This window comes from Actinia tenebrosa, unplaced genomic scaffold, assembly GCF_029948245.1.
Source record: "Actinia tenebrosa isolate PJP-AT-01 unplaced genomic scaffold, QUT_ActTen_1.0 PGA_scaffold6__47_contigs__length_16458017, whole genome shotgun sequence".
NCBI classification, from domain to species: Eukaryota; Metazoa; Cnidaria; class Anthozoa; order Actiniaria; family Actiniidae; genus Actinia; species Actinia tenebrosa.
The window spans coordinates 13470860-13492829 of record NW_028292583.1 but is presented as its reverse complement, the minus strand read 5'-3'; the positions used below and the strand labels follow the sequence as shown (position 1 = coordinate 13492829).

The window sequence follows — 21970 nt, the reverse complement described above, 5'->3', positions numbered from 1 at the left end:
ATATACCATTATTTAATTTACTCGCTAAACAATGGCTTTTGTTTCCTGAGCTCATTAAATTCTATCACAAACTTCACAAAGTGGGTCAAAACCAGACATGAGACATATGTCTTATACATAAAAAAAGGTCTAATAGATTCGTAATCTCGTTTGGTCTGATAATAACACGTGTTAATAAGAATTAGGGCATTTATTGATTAGCGCCAAACTAATCAAGCAAAAACACTGGTATAGAGACGAGCCATGCATGACAAAATTGATAATAACATCACGTTTCCTCATGTAACAAGTTATAACAAATTTGGGAACAACAACAACAAAAACTCAAGAAAGACAGTTCACTTTACTATAGAGAAAAGTCAAAATGAAATTCGAATACAAAGAATACTACATATAGAATCGTCTACATTACCCAATAAAAAAAGAACCTTCTCTTTTACTGCCCTATTCCATCCAATTTATTCTTAAAAACTTCAAATTCTGTGCACTTTTCGATAAAGATCAAATCTTCAAGGGTTCACCTCAGATATGAAAAGCCTTTTATTGGTTTGAATTGAGTCCAATTGTCCCAATTACGACTGATTTTAGACCTCTCAAGTGCTTCCAGGAGTTCTAGTTCACAGAATATTAAAAGAGCCTAATGAGTGTCAAGCTGTTTGTCAATGAGCTTTCTCTTTTCTTTTTAACTTTAGAAATGTTATATAATTGGAATGGGTCGCAATAGTCTTAGAGGCTCTAACTATATCTTTTTACTTGATTAGCTCGAAAAGAACTGAGCCGAATTACATGCAATTCTCGACAAGGAATGACTCTATTTAGTTTGATTATCCTAGATCTCTCGGTCTTTTTATTTTTATGGAGTAAGACAAAGCCACATAAATGGCTGGTTTTTTTTTACCGAGATATCGAAGCTGATATTTGGTTATGAAAGGTTATTTTTTTCCATGCGCCTAATCGAAGCAAGTGTGTCTTTATAGGAACTAATATTTCGCAACTTCATGTGTAGTTCACAGGTAATTGTAATATAATTTCAATGAAAAACGCAATCTTTTGAAAACGTTGTTCAAAGTGCCAAACAATTAAAAAAGCGCTACTTTTTCTCGTTTGAAAGATAGTGTTGAAGCAAATTGAAGCTTTTGATCTGTGAAATATTCAACAAGTGGTTCAAATTGGTATACGTCTTTTTTTAGATTTTGGTCACAAAATACTTAGAGAGATAGAACTGTACGTGTTTATTAAAAGACCCGAGATTCGTTATATCTCAGTCGGTATTCATTCAAACTAATAATACCCCTTTGTACGAGTTGAAGGTTGAACGTCTGTACATGAGAGGATCGCACGATAACCAACAAAATAACACGAACTTGAATAAAGTTGCCAATCTGAGGTGAAAAAAGTCAATCTATCTTGACTAAGGAACTTTGTCGATAATATAGTATAAATGTTTTTCAAGTGAGTTCTAACTTACATTACGTGAGCAAACAGTAAACAAATTGATGAATTTCTATAGAATAGCAAACAATAATGTACTGAATTTAGTTTTGTAAATGTTGAAAACAATTCACACGTGTACAGGGATGTACAAAGAAACATCATTACAATGTAGGACTAAAAATCGATTCTCGAAGAAAATTACTTTCATTCTCAAGACCGTATTGTGAGACACATCGAAGTTTTCTTTTTTTTTTTTTAGATAACAATTCATTCAGTTGATGCTAGTTTTGCCTTCCGCAGATGTTTCATTTTTTAGAAGGCGTGACAAAGTTGGTCAGTTCATTCGTCATTAACTTCACTTCTGTCCAATTATTAACTACCTTCACTTTGGTTTTTTAGTTTTGTTTATCGTGTATTTTGGGGTATGTTTTTGAATGTTTGTCAGTACAAGTCACATATAAAACTGATTTTAAGCCTCTTTTTGACAGTTCTTATTTCATTTCCACTGGTACAAAAGCATTACTTTAATGGGACGGCTAACTGTAACACAGACACACAAAACTTCATCACATTGATGAATGAAAATGAAAATTGGCTTTAAAAGAATACATGGTCGTATTCTCAGATTCCAGACGTGAAAAAAAAAAAAAAAAAAAGAACATTCAAACCATGTACCAGTTAGTAAAAAATAGTAAAAATTCAATTTGTTGTAGATATGTTTTTAAACATTCATACTTTGAATAAAAACCACAGACAATATATAAGCAAACATTTTATTATTCAAATAATTGATATTCTTACAACAAATAACACAGAGATAATTTACTTTGGTCGTAATCTGGTTTAGTTATCTCGAAGGTAGTCAACCATTACTAACACTATTCAAAATGAATAGCTGGTACCAGAAATAAGGATTTCATCTCAGTCTCTTTAATTCGTAGATTAAAACTGTCCCTTTTACACAGAAGTGTTTGTTACAAATAAAACTAAATCTAAAACTTGCGTGTTTTTCTTTTACTATTGCGAGAAATGTTAAGTTTCAACTAAGTTTTTGTTTTTGTACATAAAAGTGGACGGTGACGGTGAATCTAATGAGGAATCTTCCCGCGCATTCAGCATGAATATTGAGCGCCTTTATTCTGTAGCATGAGGTACGGCAGGTTGGAAGTGACAGGAGAAAACATTCCGGTAGGCGCTGTTATGGACTGGTTGGTGAATGAAGTCGATAGACTTGAAGGCAAATCTGCGAAGGCTCCTTTAGAAGAATCACTCAGGCAATGTGAAGGAAAGGCGTAGTCCTTCAGGGCTGCTGTGGTAGGAGACAGAAAATGGGATGGATAGAAAGGAGACATGAACTTGGGTGAAGGAGCAAGTCCTGAAGTAATGTCCAGTGATGGAGTTGAACTTTGAGAGGGAAAAATAGAGCTGTGGCTGTATGGCGCGCGGATGCCAAGAATCGACTTGTTGGTAGACAAGGATGGAAAAGATGTCGAGAACAGTTTTGCATTGGTTATGGCTCTCTCAAAGAGTGGTCTTTCTTCTCTTGGATCAGGATGTTTTCTTCGAGGTCTGTATCGATAGTGTGGATACTCAATCTTGTGTTGTCGTCTCAAGTACAAAGCTTGTTGGACGTACGGTTGTTTATCACTGGATGACATCTTCCGCCATTCCTCTCCCAGGATCTTGCTGATATCTGCATTACGCATTCTTGGATTGGACTTATTCATGGACCTACGTCTTTCTTTGGCCCATACCATGAAGGAGTTAAGAGGACGCTTGATATGAACTTGTTTGTGCTCCATCGAGGCAACACTACTCTAAATAATCTCTGCAGAGTTGACTGTGTGAATGAGACAAGTGAGTGCCTTAAATAAGAAACTTTGCTCATCCTTTTTAAGGACGACTTTTTCTTTGTTCAAGATAGGGATTTATCTACACAAAGGTTTAATCCATGCACTCTTTTATTCACAACCTTTAGAAGTAAAAATCTCGTCAAGCGTGTGTAAGCTAGTAATTAGCCCGAGTTCTTTCTCTTGAGACTTGGTCAATTGAACAAAAACATCACTATACAAAGGTACATCTTCACATGTTTTTTCCCAATCAAAAAGAAATATATATTTCTCACAAAAAAAGGATGTCAAATGGAGCTTTTCTGTGTTTATGAACTAAAAACTATTTTGAAGGCAATGAAGAAGACAGAACCGACGCAGATGAGTACTTTAACAGTTTTGTAGTCAAATAACTAAAGCTGGTTACGAACCAGGAAACAGCATTACATTTACCACTCACTTAAAAAGCACACACAAAAAAGAGCATAATGCGATGTTCAAGGTATTTTAGACTAAAAGCAGTTAGACAAAGACAAATATTGGCCTGTTGGATAATGAATCGCGTTTGTAAGAATCACCTCAGATGCTGAATGCGAGGTTAAAAACGTTCGTCAACACGGGCATGGCAACCATTGTCAAAACATTCGTCAGCTAATTTGCTGGCTTAATACTAATAATTGATTGTTCTCACCTTGGTTTGTGTTTGCATGGTGCTGTTGTCTGAACTAAAAGTCACTGTCTGTATCTGTACTGGTCAACACGTTTTTTTTTTAAAAAAACAATCACATTCTTATCTTTATTTTTTAGTACAGAATTGACAAAACTTAAAATATGAGCGCGTCCGAATTCTTTTATGTTATAATTTATGGATTAATTGATTTGTAAAATGAAAATTAGAAAGACCAGGCGGACTTTAATCATTATCATTTCATCATTTTCATCATTTCATGTAAATTTTCTTGTATGAGCAAATAAAATTGTATTGTATTGTATTGTATTATCTTTTTTTGTACTAACAAAGAAAAAAACATTTCCCGAGTCTACTAACGAAAGAAAAAGTTGCTCAAAGTATTGAACTTTTCCGGTCCTAAGAGAAAAGTTGAATATCGCATGTTTTTGTGTGTGTATTACAGGCGCTTCCATAGGAACGAAGAATACCTTCTGCAAATGAAAATAAAAACAAAACAAACGAAACAAAACAAACAAAGAACTTGAAAAAAGACTTTCTGCGTCCCAAAAAATGAAAATTTAATGTTTAAAAATTTTAACATGACATATATTTAGTTATAAAAGTTTTATTAAATGTCTAAATGTCGTTTAATAGACGACTTGCACTAAGAGGTCACGTGATCAAATCCGCCATTGTGGCTGGCATTTTACAGGATTTTAGCTATGCGAGAATGTAAAAAAAGATGGCGGATTCGGGTAGTTTTTTGGGTGACAAAAGGTAAGTTAGCTCACTAAATAACTATAAAAATCCCCTTTTCTTGCAAGAAATATATTCTTAGTAGATATCTAAAGTAGATTTTTGCTATTAACTCGCCAAAAAGAGAAAAAATATGGTATTTTTGGCGCTACAATGTGAAGACGAACGTGTTTAGTATCGTCTTGCTGGCTTCATGACCTCAAAACATACAATATTTTTCCTCTTCCTGGCGAATGAATAGCAAAATTCTACTTAAAATATCTATTAAAAGTATATTTCTTGCAAGAAAAATGTAGTTTTCAAGAATGAAGTTGAAATATACTTGAAAAGTTTTCGACAAGAAGTCGTTGTTTTGAGGTCATGAAGCCGGCAAAACAAGACTAAAAACTTCGTAGGTCTTCACATTGTAGCGCAAAAAATACCATTCCCTTTTTGGCGAGTTAATAGCAAAAATCTACTTTAGATATCTACTAAGAATATATTTCTTGCAAGAAAAGGGGATTTTTATAGTTATTTAGTGAGCTAACTTACCTTTTGTCACCCAAAAATCTACCCGAATCCGCCATTTTTTTTTTACATCCTCGCATAACTAAAATCCTGTAGAATGCCAGCCACAATGGCGGATTTGATCACGTGACCTCTTAGTGCAAGTCGTCTATTATTGTTATATTTGTTCTTCTAGTTAAGACACTCAAAAAAATTTGTTTAAGTCAACAGCCAGATGCAAGACAATGCAGCAACCGCTTATTTGAAAACTGTACAATACCAAACAAGCTTTTCATCGCGTTAAACACTGATCACCCACCACAACACGGACACCAAAAGACAGCAATCAATAATTGAACAAAAATGTTTACCATTATGAGATAATGCAATTTCTTGTGGACGCTCAGATAAAACACAAAAGACAATGAACGCCGTTGTTTTAAAAGAAGAACTGACTAATCTAAGTTCATTAAGGACGATTTTCCTCTGGCTTCGCTTCAATTTTTCACTTGTTTAAATCTTTGAAAATTTAAGTGAAAAAAGAGCTCTGATGATGATTTCGTTCCATTCCGGCCCGCAAACACTTCATTAGCCTTACGTCCCTTAAGCGAAATGCATGCGAGGTTTTAAAAACGCCAAGAATTTTCGAATAAAATGCTTAAGCATTACACTTTATTACTGAGTACTCGTTTGTCGAGTACTAAGTAATCTTTTGGTGTTAATTTAGATTAGTTTTTTTTTCTTTTTGCCGCTAAAAAAACTACAACAAGTACAATTTTTGGACGTAGATTAAATCAAAGGACAGATTAATATTGCTGCTTTTCGTCCATATTATTCATGCATTTATAATTGTTTTCATTTTGCCTTAATTCTCTTTATCATAGCTCCCTTATTAAACTATATCAACAATGTGCAACTATTATTACTACCCTTTTTGACGCTAGGTTGTGTAGACCTCCAGACCTACAATAATCACTGCCGTCTCCTGTTGATGGTGAACAACGGGTCCTCTTCATTAGCTCTAGTACCAGTGCCTGTGAGAAAAAGAAATAGATGAAAAGAGGATTAAAAGGTGCGTGGATGGGGGTAGCCAATTGTCAGCTAACTACGGATTTTAAAGCCAATTGTCAGTTGACTGTAATATTTTTACGAGCGCTAGCCATAATATTAACCAAAATAATGAAATATCAGTTAAATGTTAACTACTAAATTTAGGTTATTTGTCTTTTAACTACTAAGTTTTAGACCAATTGTCATCAGTTTACTGTTAAATCCCATACACACCCTCTTAAAAAGGAGTAAAGAAGATGGAAAAGAAGAAAAGAATGGTAGTAAATAAGATGCTCTGAGTTTAGAGGCAAGGCAGTGTGAATGATCGATAAGTATGGGTATTTTGACCACAATTTAGAAGGTGTATCTGGACAATCTGGACAAGAAGAGAAAAAAGAAGAAGTAGCAGAATAGGAAAGGGAAAAGAAGAAAATAAAATCTTCTCATCACTTATCACCACCGCAAGTACAGCAGTGTCGCAGCTCAACGGGGTCGAACTAAAAGCATGTGAAGGCGCCTTTGGCAGCCGTTATACAGTCCATCAATGTCCCCGGAGCATAGGAAGATGAAGAATAAAAGAGTTGAAATATAAAGAGCGGAATAATTTTGAAACAATTTCTCTTTTTTGCAGCTTTACTGAAAAACGTTTGATTTTATTGATGAATCAAATCAATACGCGCTAGCAGGTACCTCGTTTTACTTACTCGCAGAGCCGGGCTCATCATCATCATCAGTTGTCACTTTAGTAGGAGTAACGGGTTGTGAGTGAACATCCTGGGGTTTTTCTGTGCAGAAAATGTTAATATTTTAAAATAATAATAATAAATATAATAATAATGATGATGATGATGATGATGATGATATAATAGCACTGGGATAAATCAGTGGATTCCACAGACTTGCTTTTCTTCCACTGATCTCCAATTGGAATTTAAACGTTTGCCAAGAGCTGCTGGATTTGAGACACTGCCTCTACCAACGACCGATATTCAGCTTAATCAACCATTGGTAAGTTAATGTCAATGTGGTCAGCCTTACCAGTACTGATGGTTATTTCGTCGGAAGCTTTACATCCCATTATGGGCTCACACATAATCTTGCCTTTCTAAATTGTACAAACAAATAAGATATAAAACCATGTTATATGCTTGAAGACGATACTTTAAAAAAGTTTCTTTCAACTTTAGACTGAGAATCTAACATATAGCTGCAACCATCGAATAGGGTTTGTTGAATGTGCTGTCTTCTCCTTGTTACGAGGGTTTCAAGTCTCAGGTTTCTCCAGTTTTCCTTCCGTCGCAAAAACCAACATTGTGAATTGAAAAGTGTACGCATAGAATATCAACGGAGTGGAATTGTTTGTGAGTGAAAAAGGGTAAAATTGGAAAGCAGGATTAATACTGGATTAGTTCACTCGCTATAAAAAGAATGATGAGAAGCGGAGAAGGATGATGCGCACATTATTTTACGCATAAGCAATCGAGTGACATTTTCTTTACCTCACATGAACAAATAATACAGGAAGTAATTTTCCATGAGCTGTCTTCTGGATGAAAGTCAAAGTTGTCATCAATACAACCACGATGAATACTCTGGCGCCACGCCTCTAAAGATGCCACCTGGGTCAGGCAGGAATTAACGTTAGAATATTGGATATTTTGACCAAAATAAACTTATGGAGAGGAAAATTAAACGAGAATAACACAACAGTCGTGATTTCAAAACGATGAAATACCCAGAAGGCTGGTTTACCTGTTTCTTTAAGATTTGCACGGTTTGAAGTAACGACTCAAAATCATCGCAAGTCGGGCAATCTGGAAATAACAGTTAGAAATAATATAAGAAAATAATCTTATTGTCATCATTGTCATCATTGTCATCTTCGTCATCGTCACCACCACCATAATCACAATCATCATGGTCGTCATTATCACCACCCTCATCATCGTCATCGTCATCGTCATCGTCATCGTCATCTTCGTCGTCGTCATCGTCATCGTCATCGTCATCGTCATCGTCGTCATCGTCGTCGTCGTCGTCGTCGTCGTCGTCGTCGTCGTCGTCGTCGTCGTCGTCGTCGTCGTCGTCGTCGTCGTCGTCGTCGTCGTCGTCGTCGTCGTCGTCACATCTTCAATCACCATCATAAAAATCCTAAAACTATGCTCGCAAGTCATGATCAATACTTACGTCCACACGACTTGCCATCGGCCTGTAGTTTAAACTTTGGGTGGCAGGTACACTGGTATGTACCTATGGTGTTAGTGCAGTTGTGTTGGCAACCACCGTTACCCTGGAAACGACAATCCAAACATCCGGATGTATCAGTAAACGCGTCAAACTTGGTAGAATCAAATAGTCTACACTTACTACTCTTACCGTTTTACATTCATCGATATCTTGACAACGTGTGGGATCCAGCGAATCAACTAAGAAACCGGGAGAACAGGAACAACTGGATGTACAACAAAAGAACATCTTTTCACGAAAATGACATTAAAAAGCTAGTCTTCTGTCTTTTTGGTCAGCAGGCTAGCAAAAGGCCCAGCAAGAATCTGGGTACAAAATTCCTCATACGTACCCATAGTTACCAGGCTTGTTCGTGCAGATCTGTTGACAATTACCATTTCTTACCGCGCATTCATCAATATCTATAATAACGAATATTGTTCATTACAGCACTAGTAAAGGCAGTCCATCTTGAAGGAAAAAACAATATAAGTTTATTCTCCAAGAGAACTGAATTCGTCGCATTGTCCTCCAATACTGAACTAGAAAGTACTAGAAAGGATCCGTTGTTCCGTCATAAAAATGTATTATAGAACTAAAGAGAAAAGTCACCAAAAAATGTTCAATAGCATTAGCTATTCCGAGGTTGAGAGGAAAACTGGGTCGAGTTGCACTGCAGTGCATTTTGGGGCTGTTTAATGCGACGAAATGGACGCCATCTTGGAAATATGTCCCTAAAACAGTCCCATAGTGCATTGCAATGCCAACTCAAACCAGTTGTTTTTTCCTCAAGCTCGGAATAGCTAATAGACTCTGTGTGTTGGAAGGAAAATGTTTACTGAGCACAGAGAAAGTAATAATACTCAAGGTGAAATACCTACCAGTACAGGTACATCTACTGGTCAGAGTAAACCCCTTTGAGCAAGTGCAGTTGTACCCTCCCTCGGTGTTAACACACCCTTGGTTACAGCAGGCTGTGTTGATGCTACACTCGTCCAGGTCTAACCAAATACAAAACACAACAAAATGGTATTACAAGATAAGACCTTGTCCTCACGTATCCGTTTTTACATCAAAACCGCAAACGGTTTAATCCGTTTTTAAATATTTTCCCGTCCATACGTACTGTTTTCAGATCGTTTTTACCTGTCCACACGTATCCGACTCGGGAACGCATTAGCCTTCATAGAGCATGCGCTCATCAGAAATATGGCGCGGACTGAGATTGTTTCCAATACCGTGACGTCAGCGTTTTCAAAAAATTCCGTTTTCCCCCGTGCACACGACACAAACGACTACGGGTAAACAACATTTTAAAAAATGCGTGGATTTAAAGTGTATAAAGGAAAAAAAATTTCTTTTAAAATCACTTACACGTGAATAGTGTAGTAGCATGGTTGCAGTATTTTTGTAGGTGAAAATTTTTTTAGGAGATATAAACATTTGAAGTATCAATATGCAAATGAGATGACGTAAATTCAAGACTAATTTATTATACAAAAATGCTGTTGTGGAAAGTACTGCTGTTTTTTCATTTGCAAATTATCCTTATGACTGAAATATATGGCTTTTTTATACTTTTGGGTTATTTCACTTCAAAACACTTGTCGTAAATCACACTGCAAAATGTAACCCATTCTTGAATTTACGTCATCTCATCTGCATATTGATACTTCAAATATTTATATCTCTGAAAAGAGAGGTCCACATACAGAAATACTGCAACCATACTACTACACTTTTCACATATAAGTGATTTTGGAAATAATTTTTTTCCCTTGATATACACTTTAATGTAAGTAAACTGACCTCTACATGTCTTCTGGTCCCCTAGCCGTTCATATCCACTTTTGCATCGACAATGGTGGCTATGAATAAGAGATTAGTGTGAAATATGATGAACATTGAACAGTTTTCCACATTTTACAGTGATTTACCTGCCGTTAGTATTGACACATATCTGGTCACAGTCGCCATTATTGCTTGCACATTCATCGATGTCTGTTAAAACAAAAAAATTAACACTGATTCATTCATTCCATCCCAATCCATTCCTCCCATCTACCAATCCTCCATTTTGTTTTCTATCCACGCCATCAATACAATTTACAATACAAATTATTTTTTTTATAGCCGCACATGTTTACATATAAATACGTATTGCATTGTATATTTTGTGCACACATGCAACGCTTAAACACATTAGTTGATCGAGATCTTTTTACATCTTTCGTAAAGCATTCAAAATTTCTCACAGATCTTCAATTATTAAAGTGACGTTTCTAATCCTTATTCATTAAGACATCATTCTTTTGCCACTAATTCAATAGGGATTAGACTCTTTTATTCTTAGTTTAATAATTCTGAAATCTTTTATCAAAATCCAATTTCATAAAACAATTGCTTATTGTATTACTACTGATATTGGTTAGTCAACTTTGTGTTTATTCCAGTTTCTCTAATGTGTCATAGGATGTGTCCATGTGACTTTGGGATATTTTTTCTCTAATGATCTCATGGGCAGTAGGGGAAAAAAATTGTTTTGTATTTGAAAGATTATGATTTGTACATGGGTTATAATTAAAAATTCAGAGTAATAATAGGAAGGGTTAAAAGCTCATAAGCAGACAAAGACGGCCAATAACACGTTTGGTATTAGTTAATAAAACAATCCATGGTTCAGGACACGTTTAACCGTAAACATACTTTATCACAAGCAGTCAACAAACGTTGCTGAGTATGGCTGTCTCCTTTAACGTTTCACAACTGTGAGCGAAAGGCAACATATACGAGTGTTCTCTTCGTTAGAGTTAGTCGAGCAAGAACAAGATATCTCAACATACACCTCTAAAGCAAGAAGAACTTCAAAAACAAGAAATAGAATCGTTGAAAGGAAACAAAAGAAGGGCTGCGAGTTTTTCATACATAGTAAAAAAGGACGTTAATCGGACAAAGAAGGAAAAAGATGGCTGAACAGGAAGAGAAAACAAAGCATAACGTAAAAGTAAAGGATAACGAACACATGTGCATGAATACTATAAAGGAAAACAAACTTATTCCCGTCAAGCTCACAGAAAACTACAATTCTGACGATTTCGATACTGATTTAGAAGACCATGAATGTGATTTCGAAGATGAAGCAACAGTTAAGTTTAAAAAGAATGCAAAGCTTCGAAAAACAGAAAATTCTGTGCGATATTTAAAAATGTGCCGCAGTGTTGAAGCCGTTCCCTGTAGCAAGTTTATTCATCAAATCAACCAATCAGAAGTGAGTTTGAAACATTATGGTCTAGGTCCTTCAGGAGCTAAGGCTCTAGCATTAGAAATGTTATGGAACAGAAATATAACCAAATTGGACTTAACCAACACACTTCTGGGCGACAGAGGAGGTATGTTCATAGCTGACATGCTACTTGAAAACAAGCACTTAAAGGACCTCAACCTTTCAGATAACAACATTAGTGCAAAAACCATGAAAGCTTTGAGCGATTCTATTCTAATAAACAAATCATTGATCTCTCTTAATTTGAGTTCTAACGGTTTGATTGATAAACTCACGACAGAGTTTCTAACAGCGTTGAAGAGGAACACATCTGAAAGAACTGGACATGAGCTTCAATAAGCTTTCAGAGCAAGCAGGGTTAAGATTTGGTTCTGTGTTAGCCGTGAATAAGTCTCTCGAGATTCTTAAACTGCGTTGGAACGCAATTAGACTGGAGGGTGGTATTAGCTTAGGAAAAGGGCTCAGAAATGACAAAGTACTGAAAGTTTTAGATTTATCAAGTAATGGACTAGATGATGAGTCGGCAAATGCGATAGGGGAGAGCTTAAAGTTCAATAGCACGTTGTTGGAGTTAGACATTAGTAACAACAGGTTGACAGGAAAAGGTTTGGAGTGCATAGCTAAAGGGATACAGAAAAACTATTGCCTTCGGGTTCTTAAATGTGGCAACAATCCCGTAGCACTCTCTAGAGGAGACGAAAATCTCACATCTCTAATAACATCCATAAAAACTAACAAATCAAACGCATTAAAGGAACTACATTTAGACGAAGTTTACCAAAATAAGGAGTTCCAAGATGCATTGAAAGATTTGTTGCTTAGCAACGCAACTTTGAAGGTATTTTCTGGACACCAAAAGATGGATAGTAAAATGGAAATGTTTTTGTCTGTCAAGAAAGAAAAGCCTTGGGCTAGGTTAGTGGAGTACATCATACAAAAAGACATAACTGTATCAGATTTGTTTCGCTCGTTTGGAAGTACAAATGGAGTATCCATCAAGAAGGAGGTATTCAGGAAAGGACTGCAGACACTTGGAGTTTTGCAAGATCAACAAATTGAGCTGTTGATGGAGGCAATGCATGGAGAAGGAGGAGACTTAGATTACTATGATTTGATCAGGCTGGTAGATTCGTACAAGAAATATCTCTCCAAGCACAAGTGACTCTCTGAAATGGGGGGATCGTAAAGTTTGCGTTTATAATGTTGCCAACATTTAATATTCTAAAGTCAAATAAAGCCAAACAAACAAACAAAAACAAAACAGACAGACAGACCAAGAAAAGTTGAAAAAACAATAAAGTAAAATTCAATACTCAATGCTTTTTATTTTATTCCCTAAAAGGGGGGTCCCTGCCTCGAGAAAAAAAAAAAAAAAAAAAAAAAAAACCAAGACAGAACAAAACCCGCACAAAACAACCAAACAATTAACAATGAAATAAAGAAAATTTAGAGTCCCTTCCCCTAAGAAAGCGTGCAGTTCTCCCAATCTAGATTTAAAGAAAAAATAATTCTAAAATTGCTGATGTTGGTGTGCTATGCATGGAATACGGCGTACCTCTGCAGTGACGTTTGTCTGGAGCCAATTCATATCCATCAGGACACATACAAAGGTAGCTACCCTGTATATTGATGCATTCTCTCTCACACATCCCTTGACTGCATTCATCGATATCTATCAGCATAATATAAACACAGTTATAAACATTATAACATGTATCCAACATTTTTAGGCTTGCCTTAAACTTCGTCGAAAATTGTAAAAGAAAATGTATGCGGAAACTCGTGGTCTATTTACTGGGTTTGGGCTTCCTGTGTTAGTGATAGCTAAATTAAAAAAAAAATACTTTTGTTACATATGTAAAACTAAATGTTGGGGATACATTGAATATCGAAATAGAAATATAAGTCGATGTAGTAACGGTACATAATGTAAAATACGATGAAAGGTAAAAAAAAAATTTAAAAAATTAAAAAATGTATGACTTACCAGTACATGTTTTGCCATTGGCATCTAAAGTATATCCAGACAGACACTGACAATGAAAGCTTTGACCAAAAACAGGAATAAAATACGAATTAGAACGCAAATCCTGTGACCCCTGTCGACTTAAGTTACAACGCATACCTATAAATTGCTTATTTTTCACAAGACATTTCCAAGTGGTTTCCGTAGTGTAGTGGTTATCACGTGTGCCTAACACGCACAAGGTCCTGGGTTCGAGCCCCAGTGGAAACACTTAACTTTTTCCTTCTTCTTTTTTATTCTTACCAAAATTTTTGTGTTTTTTTTTTATTGTTCAAATTTATCAATAATATTTTTTACCTTCCAGGTGTATTATTGCAAATTTGTTGACATCCGTTTCGGCCAGATTTGCATTCGTCAACATCTGATGGACAGACAGACAACTGTTTAGCCTGTAATACACTCAAAACCAATTAAATGATTAAACAAAAAAAAAAAAAAACAAAAAAAAAAACAAAAAATTAAAGCAAAATAATTTCAATTTAATTCTTTTAAAAAAATAACGATGTTCCAGCCAAAAAAAAAAAAAATATATATATATATATATATATATATATATATATATATAATATACAATTTATTGTTAAATGCATGAAAAAATTTATATGTAAATATTTTAAATATAAATCTATATTCTAAGAATAATTTAAATAAAATATCAAATCTAAAAATTAAACCAAAAATTGAAATGAGATGAAATAAATGTAAATTTAAAAATAGAAATATAATAATAAAAACATCGGCTAAGCATCAATCGATGAAATGTAGAGTTTACATAACCCTGGTGTTGGGCTTCCTAATTTATTCAGGCACTTGAATGCGAGGCTACGCGTCTTAAAATCCATCTTTTTCCAGTCAACATGGCTGTCATGTCACGTGGGTAAGGCCCATTTAGTACTTACCAATACAGTCATGGAAGTTAGCATAGTAACCAGCAGGACAAATGCATGTGTAGTTCCCCACAGTATTAACACACGTAGCACCGCTGTCACATTCATGTAAACCAGTAGAACACTCATCTTGTAGTGAAAAACAAACAAAAAACAAAAAAAAAGAGCAAGTGAACAAGACAGGGATAAGGAAAGAAACATGATTGAAAAAGTAAAATAATTATAATTCTCCTTCCTTCCTTTTTTCCCCTTTTTCCTCCCTTCCTCTTCGATTCCTTTCCCCCTTTCCTTTTTCCCACACTTATATATTTCCTATTTTGATAAATAATCGTCGCCAAACGATCTTTCAACATCATTTGACATCTAAAATAAAATTGGGAATATCATCTCTCAATATTCATTTGCTCTCTCTATTTAAAGGAAGTCTATACCGTTCCCGATAAAGCATCTTCGAGATTCCATACCTATATCCTGACAGATGAAGTCCGATCCATTCTTTCCTATAGTTAAATACCCATCATGACAGGCGCACGTAAAGTTCCCAGGGAAGTTAACACATTTCTGTTTACATCCCCCGTTAAGTACTTTACATTCATCAATATCTTGACACGTTAGTCCATCTTCTGTCAAGAAATATCCAGCATGGCAGGAGCACTTGAATGAGCCCGCGGTGTTGGTGCACATGTGATCACAGTCACCCTTCCCATCATGCGATGCGCACTCGTTGATATCTGTACACTTGCGGGACCTGTTTTAATTAATGACATAGTTCCCTCGACCATATAGCGATGTTTGTATGAGTGGGGAAAATATGGTACTTAGGCTCAGGTTAAACGTCGAACTTCAAAGAACCGAGCCTAATTGAAACAATGGATAACAAGATGGTCTTCTTCGATGTCATTAGGTTCGGCTCATGTGAAGTTCGACATTTGACATGAGCCTAACTTAACTTAGCACGTAGAGAGAATAAGAGAAAAATATCAAATGCCCTTGGCAGGATTCGAACCCACGTCTTCGGTATTCCAGTTCGATGTGTTAACCACTACACTACAAGGACCAACCACGCTGGTAACGCAGCCAGAATATGAAATGTAGGGTATTCGTGAGGATCCCAGAGCGATATTATTTCTCTATAGATAAGTTGAACACCGTAGGTTAGTACGAAATGCCGTAACATTGTACTGGCTTCCCATGGTCTTCCAGTAATTCATCGAACCACAGCGCGTAGTACGGTTACGTATGGTAAGATACAGTACGGCTATAGTATAGGGATACGAATTTGCCTTGTCATTTCCCACTCCTTCGAAAACCGCTGTAGGCTGCGCAGCACGAGACTTTGGTTCCGGATGTGTGTCATTAGTTTGGAGATCATAATACTCAAGTGAGAGGTTAACGAAGTAAATTCCTAAGACTCTTTGCGCTCCGCAAAAAAAAAAAAAAAAAAAAAATGTACGCTGTATTTTCACACCCTTTATATATTAAGATATGTAATATAAATAAAAAGAGGCAAAACAGACGTACTCTGAATCAGTAGCATTGTAACCAGCTTCACACTTGCAGTGGTAGCCTCCTGCAGTATTGACGCACAGTTGCGAACATCCACCATTGTTTTTCATACACTCATCAATATCTTTACATCTGGTACGGTTATCGGCTTCTATGTAACCCTTATCACAAAGACAGTGAAAACTAAAGAAGGAAAAATAGTAAGATATTATCATATAACATATATCGAGGGCATCATGAGAGGTAATGCACTCGCTCAACGCCTTTGGGGTCTTAGCGTCAACGTATGGACTCAGCATCACATGTAAGTGGGGTTTGTTAGATCACTCTTCGAAGATTTCTCTCCGGGATTTTCTATTTTCCTCCCGCCGCAATACTTGGCAAGCTCAATTCGATCTGAGAGTTAGCCATGCCCTGACTCTTATCAACAAAGAGGTCGTTTCAGGACATCGAAAAATTAAAGGATTTTTTTATCCAGAAGGTATTGAAATGATGCTATAAGGTATTTCATTTGTAATCGACGGTGTATTCCTTGTTTATTACCTTCCTTCTGAGTTAACACAAGTATGACAATCAGGCAAACCCTCTTGACATTCATCAACATCAACGCATTTGTTAGGCATCACTGTATTGGGCCTGAATCCAGGGAAACACGCGCAGCTGAAGCTACCTGCCGTGTTGATACACCTCTGGTCACACTGCACGCCACCCATCATACATTCATCCTGATCTGTAAACAACCAATGGGCAAGAAATATGGATCATTTACGTCACGAAAGTCACGTGATCGAGCACTTTAAGCAGTCGTACGATTTGGTAGCTTCAACTAGATTTTCAAAAGCCTTTTATTGATGGTTTTCACGTCGGACATGTTGGAGGACTTTAACGAAAGAATTAATTGTCAATGAATTAATTTGTTATATCCTCCAACATGGCCGCCGTGTCTTTTGTTATTTAATTCTCTTGGGAATGGTTGAAAACCATCAATAACTAGAATGTCATTTTCTCAGTAACAATACAATAGTCTTCACTTTTAAGGCCTTATCAAATAATATCAGAAAATATGAAGTGATAAGAAAATGTACCTCGGCAGATTCGTCCATTGGCACTCAAAATAAATCCATCGCGACATTTGCAGTAGTAGCTCCCCGGGGTGTTGATGCAGATTTGATTACAATGGTGAAAACTTGTTGCCATCTTGCATTCATTTATATCTAATAGGTAATAAAAAACAGATGATATATCAACTCATTCAGGCCATTCATCCTTAAATACTAAATAGCTGAAGTATTTAGAAAGTCTGTTCTCCAATATAAAATTACTAAACGCGTAAATTGAAGTCACCGGACGAGATAACGAAAGAGCCTTCTCTACATGTGCATGATAAAAAATTGGGCTACCTGTGCTATGGCTAACCGTGCATGTTTGTTTTCTGCATGGTTGTACATCTATAGATCCCTTGCATGTAACGCCAAAGCAGCTCAATTTGGAGGACAAGACAAAAGAATTTCAATCTCCTGAGAATTGGAAACCTATTGTTATGTCCTCTAAATTGAGCTACATTCCGACGTGCTGCAAGGGGTCTATTAAGGTATGCAGTAATAATAGTAGTGGCTGAATATAAGTATGGGTTACCTATACAAGAGTATCCATTTGTATCCAGTTGATATCCTTGGCGACACTCGCAGTAGTAACTGCCTTCAGAATCACGGCATACTTGCTCACACTTGTGTTGCTTTGTTGCGCATTCGTTTATATCTGCAATGACACGATAAATATCAATGCGCGAAGTAACTTATATGGTCCTAGCAAGCTTTAGTGTGCTGGTCTGTATAAGAAGCATTTAGTCAGACGTTCAGTGCGGTGCAAAAAATTTCTTCGTACTCTGATTGGGAGGTAAATTAAGAGACATTCTTAATTCGGTGCCGTGTCTTGACCAGTGGGAGGTTGGGCACTTATTTGTCGCGCGTGACATCGATCCGCAGAACTGAGGCGCCGTATGGACTTCACATCAAACGGGACGACATTCCCTTAGTGTGCGCAAATATTGAACCCTAAATGCATCAAGGGTGGCCTAGCCGGCCCCAGACGACATCTACAGTTAATCCTCTGCACTATTCATCTGCTGCGCGCCTTAACACGTGGTTCTACTTACTGACACATGTTTTGTTATCCTTAGATTGAGTATATCCCTCTTCACACACACAGTGAAAACTGCCTGGAGTATTGACACACTGACTCCTGCACCCACCATTATTGACTTGGCATTCATCAATGTCTGTGGAATGAAAAAAAAAACAAAGATAAAATCGTTAACTTCTTTCTTTTATATTCTACGCTGTAGGTTGCATGCGCTTTCTACAGCCCTCAGTCGCTATAATGCCCTAGCTGACTGACTGACAAGTACTTAGCTCTCTCAAATGGCTTCCATATCAAAAGATATTGTATGCTCTCGTCTTTTTTGATTGGTCCATGCCAGAATAGAACCCATTATACTGCTCTTACCTGTACATGTTTCTTCATCAAAGGCCAAAACGTAGCCAGGATGGCAAGAGCAATGGCGTCTCTGCCCTCTGCTCGTACACATGTGAGAGCAGCCACCGTTATTAATACGACATGGGTCAAAAATTCCTAAAGATACAAAGCCAGAATAAAGCATTAAAGCATTGATTTAAGCCGAGGGAAAGTACATCTGTACGTAGCCCGAGTGGCATTGTCCACCCTACCGGTATAGACCGATACAGCGTGGATTACTTTATACCTGGAGTCTCAACTTGGTATCGAGCGCTGAACCCAGAGTGGCTTATAGACTGATCTGCAACAAACTTGATGGTCATGAAGTTGGACGTTGAACGTACAAGTGCAGGTAACCGTTTACCACAGAATTTGCCAAGTGAATGATCAGCAATACTAGAACCATCAAAAACCTGAACGTAATCATATATACAACCACTGGAATCTAAAATAAAGGAGAAAAAAAAATTGACGTCACTTCCGGATAGTCTCACTTTCATTAAGAGGCCTGGTTACTATTCAAAATGGCTTCCTAGCTCTTCCTGCGCTTGCAGAATCTGATTCTTTACCTGCCTTTCTTTAAACACTCAAATGAAAATAATGTGGATAGTTTATGAAAAACAAAATATATCCTTACCTTCCTCTACCTCGACTTCAAAGTGGCTAAAAGCGAGAGAAATTCTTTTGCCTGTCGGAACTTCAATGGTATAAGTACAGTCTACGGACAACGGATACACATTCGGATGGTTTGGTGACGTAATGGTTCCACTCAGACCTGTATATCGACGACTACAGCCTGTGAAAATAGACAAGAATAGAAATAAATATGGCGACTCTGTGGTCACATCATCAATAACGTGAAATCCCTGTAAAAGTTAACCCGTGATGTCCCCTTACGTTTAGCAAGCTAGTGATACACAGAAAACTATATAACAGACAGATTTACCTGATTGAGTGAAGTCCAGTCGAAATCCCTCAAAGTTGACAGAGAAATCAGAATGGAAGCGAAGAAATAGAGACGATTCCTCTGACACGATGACCCGTGGAAGCGTTGCTCCGCAGAGTTTGGCAATTCTTTTACTGTCCACTTTTCTCTCGCCATTGTAGACTTCAAGAGAATCGTACTCACATTCATGACTTGTTTCCACCTTATGGGGCAAAAATAGTCAAACAAATCAAAATGAAATTTAATAATATACACTTCTTAACCGGTTATTAGAAAGGGGCGTAATCATAACATGGATTTTAGACTACTGGAGAGGATGATGATGAGAAAAGATAGTGACTCTTGGGGGAATCGGCTATTCTTTCGCAATGACAATTATCCGACCGCCAAGGTGATAAATAAATAACTTCTTTTTCAAAACTTTTTTTCTCTTTTACAAATCCTTCTTTTTCTTTTCTTTCTTCATTGTTTTTGTTGTTGTTGTTGTTGTTTTGTTTTTGTCTTTTTGTTGTTGTTGTTGTTTTTTTTGTTTTTGTTTTTTTGTCATTTTTTTGGTCTTTATTTTATTCCATCCTTTCTTTTCCTTTTCTTCCTCCAATGTAACTTCATTACATTAGACAGGATGATACTTGACCGTGGCAACCTAACACCGATAAACTTATGGCCTTTTATCTTAAGTGACTGAGACGACTGAGACAATACCACTAACATAATATGGTCACCGAACAACTCAATCCCCCGAGTGAAGACTGAAATAGAAGAATAACGACAAAGAAAAATAGGGCCCAACTGGAACGAGTGAAATGAGATTGGTTTATCCAAAGTTTATTAGTTGTCTCCTCTAATCACGCTTTCCTCGTCGCCGAGCGCGCCCTTTTCTGATGCGCAAGCCTTGACCGAACTCAATCATTTTCTCCGATATGATCGAACTTATTCTCGATTCTTCTATTGATTAAGAGCAACTTCCGTGTTCGCTTAAGACCACATACCTTAAAATCTCTGAAGGTAAGTGTAATACGAGATCCTATTTCTCCAATAATTTTCCATCGGCATTCAATTTCGTCCGGGTAGTTCCTTGGAAAGTTCGGTGAAGAGATTTCTCCAGAAGTACCTCTAATGGTTCCTCCACACTGTACTGTTGTTTTAAAAGGGTTAATAATCGTTTGTTTAGTAATTAGTATAAAACTAGATAAGCTGATTAGAGATCAATGTGGCTGGCTTTTTTATCAGTCTGTTCCGAGTGTCCCGCATTTGTTGGTCCTTCACTGTCTTTTCAAGTGAAGAGTCAACTGTGGTCTTTAGTATTGATTTTTAATTGTTTTGCGTATCTAATGAATCAATCAGCATGTTTTCAATCTTGTCACTCAATTACGATCAAAACACCCCATAGATTCATAAAAATAATTGACTTTGATTGAGTCTATTTTTTATTTATTTATTTATTTGTTTTATTTTGTATATTCGATAATCAGTTCACAAAAAAATCATTTTCGAATTAAGACATTCCTCTGAGTTACTGTGAATTCTGCGCTTTAGTAGGTTTTCGTTTAATATAAAGTAGAAAAACAACAGGATATTTGTCTGGTACTCTAATTCTAATCTTGGCTTCAGCGTTAGACGAAACCCGAGTGCAACCAAGGTTATTTCAATGGCTGGACTCGTCGAAAAAGCTGACTTAATGCCAAGATAAATTCACGAACAAAACAGCACCCATGAATCCTGACTAAACACATCCAATTTTCTATATAAAATCCTTTGGCCAGAGCTTGGTTGAAAACTACTTAGACATAAGCTTTAATCATCCCTACATCAACAGAGTTAATCAGCCAAAATACGCATCTATTAAAGCTACACATCGGAAATGATTACAAAATTGGTAAACGCTGTAAACCAATTTTATCAAGGACTCTCATGAGTGAGATGAATAAAGCAAGAAATACTAAATAAAGTTGGTCATTTTAACGTACCGTTGGAAGAAGAACGGAAAGATCTTGAACGAAAGCGTGCTAGTCCACTGCGCGGAAGCGACTCGACTACACACAGGAACACAGTCGCAAGAACCCTTAAACCAACAAGAATATGAAGTTCATTTCATTGCCTAACCTTCTGAAACAAAGGTTCATTAAAAACAATTCTTACAATTGTAAACCAAATTTGCCGAAGAGGTTCATCTTCGTTCTTTGTTGCTGCAGTAGAATAGGATGTTTGGTAGACTCGCTCTGACGTTTATCGGTTGTTTTCAGCAAAGGTCATGAAACCAGATCCCTTTGAGAGGAAATCGTGGCATTCTCGATGGGTGAGTCGCCAGTCGTTGTCACCACGTGTTTTGGACGAGAATCAAGATATATTTTAGGATG

General features: G+C 36.7%; 2 protein-coding genes and 1 non-coding gene across 3 annotated transcripts; 1 reads left to right on the top strand and 2 right to left on the bottom strand.

Annotated features, from left to right (window-relative positions):
* Positions 1-2250: 2250 nt before the first annotated feature.
* On the bottom strand, positions 2251-4744 carry LOC116292416 (uncharacterized). The gene has a single exon (XM_031699735.2). The coding sequence runs from the start codon at positions 3234-3236 to the stop codon at positions 2547-2549; it is 690 nt and encodes a 229-aa protein (XP_031555595.2). The 5' UTR covers positions 3237-4744; the 3' UTR covers positions 2251-2546.
* A 779-nt stretch (positions 4745-5523) lies between these two features.
* LOC116292408 (uncharacterized) lies at positions 5524-21888 on the bottom strand. Its single transcript, XM_089039546.1, has 28 exons — positions 21753-21888; positions 21581-21675; positions 20603-20748; positions 19614-19815; positions 19305-19463; positions 18915-19112; positions 18659-18784; positions 18309-18431; positions 17789-17911; positions 17239-17367; positions 16697-16883; positions 16169-16336; positions 15112-15395; positions 14660-14776; positions 14058-14121; positions 13722-13780; positions 13290-13406; positions 10389-10452; positions 10261-10319; positions 9333-9452; positions 8804-8873; positions 8602-8677; positions 8413-8515; positions 7978-8039; positions 7725-7844; positions 7264-7330; positions 6930-7010; positions 5524-6209 (listed from the first exon to the last, which is right to left on the bottom strand). The coding sequence occupies exons 1-28, from the start codon at positions 21782-21784 to the stop codon at positions 6148-6150; spliced, it is 3213 nt and encodes a 1070-aa protein (XP_088895672.1). The 5' UTR covers positions 21785-21888; the 3' UTR covers positions 5524-6147.
* Positions 13898-13970, top strand: Trnav-aac (transfer RNA valine (anticodon AAC)). Its single transcript has one exon. It is a non-coding gene; the product is annotated as a tRNA-Val (tRNA).
* Positions 21889-21970: the final 82 nt, after the last annotated feature.

Excerpts from the sequence above, each read along its gene's own strand:
- LOC116292416 (XM_031699735.2), bottom strand. The coding sequence starts at position 3,236 with ATGGAGCACAAACAAGTTCATATCAAGCGTCCTCTTAACTCCTTCATG.
- LOC116292408 (XM_089039546.1), bottom strand. The coding sequence starts at position 21,784 with ATGAACCTCTTCGGCAAATTTGGTTTACAATT. Across the intron at positions 21,676-21,752 it reads GGCAAATTTGGTTTACAATT|GGTTCTTGCGACTGTGTTCC; the intron begins GTAAGAATTGTT and ends TGTTGGTTTAAG. Across the intron at positions 8,516-8,601 it reads ATATCGATGAATGTAAAACG|GGTAACGGTGGTTGCCAACA; the intron begins GTAAGAGTAGTA and ends TGTCGTTTCCAG.